Source organism: Pterocles gutturalis, unplaced genomic scaffold, assembly GCF_000699245.1.
Source record: "Pterocles gutturalis isolate BGI_N339 unplaced genomic scaffold, ASM69924v1 scaffold42110, whole genome shotgun sequence".
In the NCBI taxonomy this organism is placed as follows: domain Eukaryota; kingdom Metazoa; phylum Chordata; class Aves; order Pterocliformes; family Pteroclidae; genus Pterocles; species Pterocles gutturalis.
In genome coordinates this window covers 27,622-37,511 of record NW_010144845.1, presented here as the reverse complement: position 1 = coordinate 37,511, position 9,890 = coordinate 27,622, and the positions used below count along the sequence as shown (strand labels likewise).

Sequence of the window (9,890 nt, the reverse complement as noted above, 5' to 3'; positions counted from 1 at the left end):
AAATTTGGGAGAATTCCTGGCAGTGGGACCCCAACCCTCCTTCCTGGCGGGAACTGAGAGTAGAAGTTTGCAGTTTGTGAGAGCAGTCTCCTGTCCACTAAATGCGTGCAGTTCACTGAAAACTGAAGGGAAGAGGACAGATGCTCTGCATGATAATTATTTTAACCAGTTCAAACGCAAACTAAAGGGAGGATGCTCAGTTTCCCAGCAGAGCCTGCCCGATGGGTGTTGGTGAGCCAAGATTGCTTTGTGACCGGAGCAGACTCTGGTAGCTGTAGTATTTACACTGGGCCCAGCGTGGGATCTTTATTTATGGTCTTTAGAAGAACCCTGGAGGCATGATACAACTTCCAGAACCTGGCTGTGTACTCGAGAAAGTCTTCTGTTAAAGACTGAATTTTAGCTGTACTGCTGTTCTGGAATGTGTAAGTCAGCTAGTCAGATTTTTCAAAAGTGGACAGGAAAAGCAATATTGCAAAAGCCCGGAGTCTTTGACAAGTGCTATATTTTGGTTGTCTATCCCACAGCCTGTCCTTTTAGCTACTTCCTGTGTGCATAGCAAGGAACTCCAGTAAGAGTAGAATTTACTTAATGTAGGAGTCACGCACCCAAACACCACCTTTTAGTTGCGATAAAAGTACAATACAGTAGTCTGAAAACACACATGAACACAAGCAAAATGCGATTACCCTTTTTAGTTAATGCTTCTGAAAGACACTGTAGTACACAGTAAAAATTCCCCGTAGATTGTACCATAGCCCAGCCTGGTGCCCATGGAATAGGCCGTGGTTTCCTTGCCGTGGATTACCTGCTGGCTGTACACAGCCAAGTGTAAAGAGACATCCCAGTCGGCTGGTTTGTAAAATGCTATTCTTCATAGCTTTTCACTGCATCTTAAACCAGGAAAGAGAGAGATTGGCTTCATATAAAACTGCAGAAAGCATTCAGCATTGCTACTGATGTACGAATATGTAAACTGATTATTATTTGATCCATTAAGTGACATATATAAGGATGACTTTATGTAAGTTGAACAATAAATAGAACTAATCATTGCTTTAAATTGTAGATAGTTTGTCACTACCCATTCTCCATTTCTTGCAGCCAGAGCCTTTCTTTTAATCAGAATAGGTAGCTGTTACCATTTATACCGTCAGAGAAAGGTATTTGACAGACTTCATTGGTGTGTGGGGCAAGAGAAATATCTCACCCTGATGCACAGCCTTACTGCTTGCAGTTAGTTGGGGAGTTCAGTAGATTCTGTCTATAGCTGTGTTTTGTCTGCATGCTACGCGGATGGGATTGCTTTAGAATTCTAGTTTTGAGAACACAGAGCTTAAAACACACAACTAGCTGCAGGCCAGAAGCAGTCTAACTGACAGTAGTCAGATGTATGCAGTGTCCTTGCAAAACAGTGATGTAAATGTGCCTTTTTTCTATTTTTAGAAACTTAAATTTGTAATCGTCAGCAACATTCACGTACTCTAAGCAGCTTCTACTTCTCAGTTAATTTTTTGGGTCAGAGTAATTTATGTATGTTCTCACTTGACTATTTCCTTTCAGTGACATTTGCTCTGTACCATTGAGGTACTGGGCAATGGTGTCAGCATGGTCCATGAGAGGCACGGCCATGGGAACACAATGCAATCACATCAGTCTTGTTCGTGCAGCAGGTGCTGATAAGGACTCAGCGATATGCTTTGCTGGAACAAGGACATTGTAAATCCTTTCCTAATTTAACTTGCTCCCACTGCAAACCCAGATGGACAGTTTGAACAGTTTGTTGTGGCAACACAAGTATTTCTCTTCCTGGTGGAGAACTTTGCTTATCCGCTGTATTCTATTCAGTGTGGTGTCAAAAAAAAAAAAAGTAACTGAGCACTGAACCAGTAACATATACTGCACCTGGCCTAGTATTACGTTTTTTAACCTTACTTGTATATCCTATATTTATCTACTAGCTGGGGGAGGGGGGAGTATCTCATTTCATTTAAGCCAAATGTTTCTTTTCTACTTACTGCTGATCATAGTACACACTAACTGGCAAGAATTTTTTTTCTTGCTTGTGACTGCTCTGCAAGCAACAACTGCTCTCTGCAGTTGGAAGACCTGCACACCTTTCACCAAAATTTGTCTGATCAAAGGGTGTCCTTTTGTTAGTAATTGTTTAGCCACGTGTACAACTGGAGATGAAATTCATGTAAAGTGAAACCACAAGATGTCAAGCTCTCAGACTGCTTCAGTGCGTTGCACAGCAAGCTGCTCGGTGCAGCGTTATGCAAAGCTCTGAGGAACTTACAACGAGAGCTCCATCTCGAAAGGTGCTTACCAGGTAACCGATGTGGGTCTGGAGAGGAGAGCTTAAAGCTTTCAGCCAGGCAGGGACAGTGGACATGTATCAAAAGTAGGCCGTTTATAAGGATGTCACTAAATCCATGGAAAGCAGAACATGTGGTCTTCAAAAGTTTCCCCAGCGTGTCATTACTGATGTGTTTGTGTCTTACTGATGAGGTAATCAGCACCTTGCAAATGGATTCCAGTGTGCTTTAGGATATCCTCAAGTACTGTAGTGCCATAGTTGTAATTGTTTACCATTAAGATCTAGCGTGTAATTTTCAGTGAGGATTACTGACTGTGCTCATCTTGTGTGTTTCTGGAGCATTTCCAGGTTGAATGTGAACATTATCTCTCATTCACACAGTGTGTTTATGGAAAATGTGTCATTAAAGTGTCTCCTTTCCTTAGAAAATGAAACTCCTCTTGTCCTTCTCCAGGCTTACAGACTAGCGCATTAGTGTGACCCTTCTAAACACGGATGGCAGAGTGTTTTAACTTAACTTATTCTGGGGAAAAGAAAATAAAGGAAATGGAAGTGTTCCAACTATTTAACACCTGTACCAAAACTTAGCCTCTAAAGCTAAAGAGGACCTGCTGTTCAACTGTAAAGGGCCTTGTCACCCAACAGCTGTTAATTTTTACGCCAGATTGGGGTGTGTGGCCTCTGTGTGGTTAAGAGAGTCCATCCTAGCAATGGTAACGTTGTGATTCAAGTTTGGTTGCGTTTTTTTTTTAATAATATTTCTGTGTTTATTACAACTCTGCACAGTCTCGACTGTTTAAACCTGCTCAAAAATGAAGGTAAATTGAGAAAAGGATGAAGGATTAGAGTGAGAGCTGAAAATGCTAGTATGAGAACAAAGAACACCACCTGCGGGCACACCATCTAAGCTGCTCTTCTCCAGTGATGGGCTTACCTGGTGTGTGAAACCATCTACCTTCTGGTTCCTTTCATGGCTTCATAAAGTACTCCTGCCACTGTCCATACTCTGGTTTCTGTGCGTGGAGCAGGAATCTCCTCCTCCTCGTTTCAGGGAATGTATTAAATTACAAGGGATATGAAATCAAAAAAGACTGGCAACTGTTACGCACAGGTTTTACCATAAATAATAGAAAATCACAAACTCTAAAGACTTAAGCAGATCTACAGTTGCCATTTTTCTGAGTCACTAGGTGTAAGCACACACATTACTCAAGCACAGGTAAGAAGCTAAAATAATTGTTGCAGACTGCAAATAAATTTCATATCCTGTTTTTTCAGAGTTGAATTTCAACCTGCATTCTCAGGGTAAGAAGGAAGAGATGAACTTTGGTCCCACTCACTCCTGTCATATATTGACACAAGCCCCATTCAAATGCATAGGTACATAGAATCAGCTACTGAAAATGTGCAAGCCACGTGAAAAATTCCTGCAGGGCTCTTTTGCTGTTAATATCTACCAATTAGTGGAATGTATTATTTTCCTGTATTGGCACCAGGCAGAAGATGGGCTTAAACTACCTTCAGCTCAGCGTTTTTATTTCACAAACATTAAAGTTACAGGGCTGGTCAGGGTTGCTTTTAATTCTGACCTGCCATTTGCTGTAGCTTTATCTTTCTTCTAGGATAGCCTTTCTGCTACAGTTTCTCCCACTGTTGGAAAACAAACACTTCCACTCCTCAAACCAATTCTCTACATCCTTTTCCCACCCAAACTTCCAAGTCTATGGTAACACAACTCAACCTACAAAAACATAACACAAGAAAAGGGGTAAAGCTCAAACTAAGAGAAGACCTCTATTAAAAGCACACGCATACAAGCATGAACTTGCTGTTCCCGTGCAAGTCTGCCTGGTCTTGTTACTTCCCTCACACAGTTAGCATTGTATATTCCAATCGCAATGTGCAGGAAACTGCCCCTGAGTCTGAAGCTTGTAAATGGAAGGAAGCTGCAGACTTGGTGTGAGCACTGCAAAGCACCCGGGAATCCTTCAACTCACTCCACAAGCTGTTTGTCAAAATTCATTATCCACTATAACAGTCTCTGAACATGCAGCAAAAGTGCAACCTTAGAAAACAAAGCTAAAATTGCTGTACACTGCAAAAACCCCTTCCCCTTGGAAAGCCAAATGCTCCAACGTGAGAGGCTGGCACAGCTGCTGCTTGCAGCTGCAGCTACACCCCCCGTCCCCACTCCACCATTCACTGCCTCAGCACAAGACCTTTGCTAAACTTCACAAGCGCCTAGGAGGAAATAAATCCCTTTTAAGGCAGCATTTCAGGAAAGCCAAGTGCTGCTGTTCTATATGCCCATTCCATTCCCTTGTAGAAACAGAACAAGAGCTTCATGCATGCATATTTCTTTTCCTTTCCCTGGTCTTAGCTTCGGCACCAGTTGTTCGCCAAAAATAAACACCATTCCACAACCATATATGTGCAACAGCCTGCTGGCAATTCCAAGCCCTCTCCAGCACTGCTGCTATTCCGCAAGGCCAGGAGACTGTCTTCTTTCTAACGTGCTCTGACGGGCTATGCATATAACCCAGCTGAATCGGGAATGCCTTTTACATCTATTTTCTTTTCTGGACAAAAACAGTAGGAAAAGTTTAGCAAAAACATGTCACAAGTTGCTAGAAGTGTTTCAGGATCCTTTACTATGGTCTTTGTTGAACTTTCATTCTCCAGTGGAACTAAAGAAGGATAATTTTTGCCTGGGACCTGCTTTAAAATACTTATCCATCTGCTGGTATTCAGAGAGAGTCAAGGTGTGTAACATTGAGGACTGGATGAAAAACAGTTTCCAGAAAGACTTCTGTAACAGGCACGAAAACACTGTCAGTGATTTTTTACTAGAAGTTTGCAACAGGTACGTTCTTTGGGTGTGAAACTCTATGTCTACTGTAAAGGTTAACTGCCTTGAAATGACACAAACGTGAGCTATTTAATCCTTACAGCCTCCCTGAAACGGTGCAGTCAGTACGGGAGCGCTTTGACTTTGCAGTTTTAATAGAGTGTTAAGTTGGTTTTATAGTGGCAATAGTGTATACCTTGACATACTGACTTTCCTTTTTTTTTTTTTCCCTTTTTTTTCTGAAGAATTAATAATCAATACAGGAAAACACAATACTGCCTGCTAAATTGCCGCTTAACTGAACCGTACCATTTGGCAGCACAAAGCATTGTCCTGGGGCAAGGGGCTAGAGGAAAGATGTGATTTTAAATAGTGAATATATCTCATAACAAAACTGAGTTCATTAAACATGTTACTAAACAGCAAATCTGTTTCATTCTACGAATTAAGTACTGCTTTTATATGGAAATTTAACTCTTATCTTAGCTTTTTATAAACTACCATAAAGGAAGAGAAATACCACTATGGAAAAGCAGCTCTGGGTGCACACAATTTCTTGTAACAGCTTTACAAAGCTGCTCCAAGAAAAAAAAAAGAAAAAAAAAAAAAAAAAGAGGTTAAATTACATTAGGAGGAGCAAACAGGGTAGAGCGGATCCTCGTGTTTGGTAACACCAGAGAAGGCTGTGGTCCTGGATTAGCTCTGAAAGGAGCATGTCAGTGCCTGTCCTGAAATGGCACACCTTAATGCCACAGCCAGCCCATGGAAGGCAAGAAGTTCTATTTGGAAGTAACAATGTAAAATCCCAACAAATTACAGGATACAGTCTTGGTGAGAACCAGCCACAGTGCAGTGTCAGAACAGCAACAGTGTAATCTCAAAACAAGAACTGAAGGGTAGGTTCAAAACAAAATGTTAAGCTGCAAGTACAAAATTCCAGAAGTAACGGTTCTAGAACAACTGATCAAAAATTTGGATTATTTAGAAAAGTATCACTAGGAAGCACATCTGTGCCTACAAAGGAGGGTGCAGGAGAAAGTATTCTCTCATTTTGGCACTGGAATGTCTACCATGAGCCACACTTAACTACTTCATTCTTTTGCCATCACAAATTAGGATTCAGAAAGAGGATGCAAGACTACAGCTCCATAGAAATAGTTTAAGTGCCTTCCTCCTCTGCCAAATCCATAATCCCAAACTGGTTGCTTCACAAAATTCAAAGCAAATTGAATTTTACTACCCTGTAGGGTAGGAAGCAATCTCAAAGTCCATAAAAATCCAGCAACAAGTTAAACTGTACTCTTAGAAATGACAGTTCATATTGACACTCGCCCCCCTCCCACCGCATCCATCTGAGCCTTCCTAAGACAAGTTCCTGCCTTTTCTTGCAAAAATCCATTGAAAGGATTTCCATCCAAACCAAATTCCTAGCCTTCTGTGCAAAGAAAAAATGCAAATTAAACAAATACGCAGCTCTTGTCCCCGAGGTTGACAAAAGCCAGAAGAGATGGCAAGTTGAAGCCCTTCTTGACCTTGCCTGCTTTAAAACATTTGTTTTTCTAATTGTTCGTAAGTGTAACGAACAATTAAGCTAACCCATCACAAAAGGAAAAAAAGGTAAAAAAATAAGATCATGCAACTGACATATCTCACTTTATTACATGTGCTCAAAAGGTGATGAAGACAAGCAGCAGCAGGGGATGGGGATGGAGTGCAGAGAAAGAGGAATGTACTAGGTACCAGCTCTTAAGGACAAAAGACAACACTGCAGGGATGGCAGAGCCCCTTGTTTGGCCCCGCTGCTGTTGTATGTCTAAACCCCAATACAGGCTGTAAGCACCAATCTTTACATGGAAGCGCCTACAGACACCTTGCAGTTCTTAGAGGATGGAGGCAGGCTAATAGTTCTGTCCAAAGGTCCGCAAGCTCACCATTAGCATTACTGTAATAATTTTTCTACGCAACAGGGCCTGAAGAAGTCCTGTGCTAACGGAGAAACGTAGAGCTGCATTTAGCTAAACAGAAGGATAGCTGAACTGCTGCTCCCTGGAGAGAGGTTCAAGCCAGAAACCAAACACTGGACAAAAAGGCTGTGCAGGCTGCTGCAGGAGCGTCCTTGCAAACGTGCCTGGTCAGCACAACAGCTACTAAGAACTGGTCTGCTCCTGTTTTCTGCACAAGGGACAGTTGGTGTATGCCAACAACACACTGTCTGGGAACAGGCCCTTCTCTGTACCTTCCCAGGTCTACCCAAGCAACAAAAAAGAAAGCTTTTTTAATTTACTGTGTCACTGGCTCACAATAGAGTTCTTACCAGGTTCAGTGATTTGAAGGAAGGTTTAGAAGCGTGGGGTTCAAACATCAGTACTCTTAGGCAATAGCTGGCACCTAGTCGATAAATCCAGGGAGCTAAAACACACCCATTAATCCCCAATAAAATTGAGAGTGGGAGTGTCTTACTTGCCCATGCTCACTCAGCATGTCTACACAGCAGCCTCTTCATTCAGTTGTCCTCAAATTCATATCCTGACTTGAATCTTGTCTCTACTGGGTCTTCATTTGCTGCGCTTACAGAAGCGCAGCACTATGCAATTCTTTAAGAGAAAACAATGCAGCTGCAGCTTAAATAGGCACCCACAACCCATCTGCACTGCTCCAACTGAGCTACAGATGTTGCTACCAACAGAAAAAGCACAGAAGGTAAGTTTTGTGATTAATAAAGCTGAGCTTAAAGATCTACACATGCCCCCACCTCCTAATGCTCCCTTACCCCTCCTGATGGAAGAGAAGATATTTTTCCAACTTCTATATTTATTGTTGATGATATTACCTTCTCCAAGTTCTCTTATTTTTCCCCTCATCTCACCTGTAACGATCATGATTTCAGATGTCCAAACCTGCTATCTCTGACCCTCTCTGGATGCGGCCACGTGACAGACGATTGCATCTTGCTTCTTCTCCAGAAGTGTCCAAACCTCAAGACGCTCAAACTGGAAAACTGTGTGCGGATCACCGACCAGACACTAGAAGCAGTGACCCTCTACGGGGGATCACTGCAAACACTCCATGTGGATTTCTGCCGGAACATAACACAAACTGGTCTAGAGAAGCTCAGGGAGAAATGTCCTTCAGTGATGCTGAGAGCAGAGAGAAGTGCTAACATGATTCCAGACAATAAGCCAGAAAAAAAGTTGATGCCTGAAAAAGCATCAAGAAAATCGGTTCAGTTTTAAGTGCAACAAATTGTATAAACTCACTCAAATGCGAATATATTACTTCATTTCGACTCTCCTCTTGGGTAACATTGCTTTAATGAACCTATATAGGGGGACTGTTGTCACGTGGCACTTTTTTCCAGAGGTGCGCTTTGCGTGCCTGTATAAGGGGACTGTCATCGCGTGGCAGATGGTTGAGCGTCGCCTATAGAGGGGACCGGCGTTGTGCCGCAGTTTTGTGCAAAGTGCTGTACATAATCTTTGTATGCAATTATGTATGAGAAGCATTATGCGAGAAACCTGAACATGATTCCCATCTCACTCTGATGCCTGAGCAACAGAAAAATGTCAACCAGCAGGTTAAATGGAATGTATACACGATATAATTAGGGTGAAAACAAGGAGGAGGATAAGAGAAAAATAATGAAGCGCTTGATAGTTTTAATGATGCTAAGATAGAATATTCAAAGGGCAAGCACAATCAATAAAAAACTCTCCATTAAAGCAATCAAGCACAGTCCTTTAATCAACATCAATATTTACTGATATCAACATCCTCTTTCACTTTACTGTAAACTACCTCCAAAAATACCCTAATTATCCAAGCAGCAAACTGTATACAAACTGTAATTTTTAGGCACAGTTCTATTTTCTGTGCCTGACTGAACCAGACTGACAAATTAACAGTACTAATTCAGACACATCAATCAAGCCTAGCAGGCAATAATACAGGACTTTATACAGCATTTTCCCCTTTTATTTGTAACCTTGTATTTTTTACATACTACACCTATGAATTTAGACCAAGATGTGAATATGTTCCCCCACGCCAGTCATGGGACACCAAAACCTCCGTCCAGTTTGGAACCATAACACATAATGAGGCAGGAAGCTAAGTCTGCATGATTTCAGAGCTCTGAGTCCCTCCTTCTCCCCAAACTGCCGAAAGGCCCCCCACAGGTGTTCCATGTTGCAGTCTGGTTCTTGGTCACAGCTCAAGAACCTTTTGCGCCTTTCTCATGAGCCAACAACTAGTCCTAACGGAAAGAACTTCACCAGATTTTCACAGCTGCTCAAGTCAGCCCTTTGACTGCCGCTAGCTGGCAGCATACACCAGTCCAGTCTCAGACCACCAGAATGTTTCCCTGTTGATACCAACAACAATCACATGAGGGAAAACAACAGCAATTTCCACCCTCTGCTCCAGACTCAGAGGGACCGGTTTTGTCCCAGGTGAGATTAAGCCCCACACATCCGCACCGAGGAGCTCAGTGAGAAGGAGGCGGCAGAGCAGCCGTGACTCACCTGGGCACAGGCTCTCCCCTTTCCTCCGCTCCTGGAGACCAAGCAGCATCTGTGGTTTGACACAATCATGTTTCTGGTAGGGACACTGGGGAACTCCATGTTCCTCAGCACTTCCCTAAGGTACAGAACAGAAATTCCTTTGTACAGTACCTTACTGCCCTAGCCAAACTGAACTTCACAGTGTAAGCCACGCCCTGGGATC

General features: G+C 42.4%; 1 protein-coding gene across 1 annotated transcript; it reads left to right on the top strand.

Moving 5' to 3' along the window:
* Positions 1 to 4,848: 4,848 nt before the first annotated feature.
* Positions 4,849 to 8,401, top strand: FBXL22 (F-box and leucine-rich repeat protein 22). The gene is made up of 2 exons (XM_010085211.1): positions 4,849 to 5,183; positions 8,056 to 8,401. The coding sequence occupies exons 1-2, from the start codon at positions 4,849 to 4,851 to the stop codon at positions 8,399 to 8,401; spliced, it is 681 nt and encodes a 226-aa protein (XP_010083513.1).
* Positions 8,402 to 9,890: the final 1,489 nt, after the last annotated feature.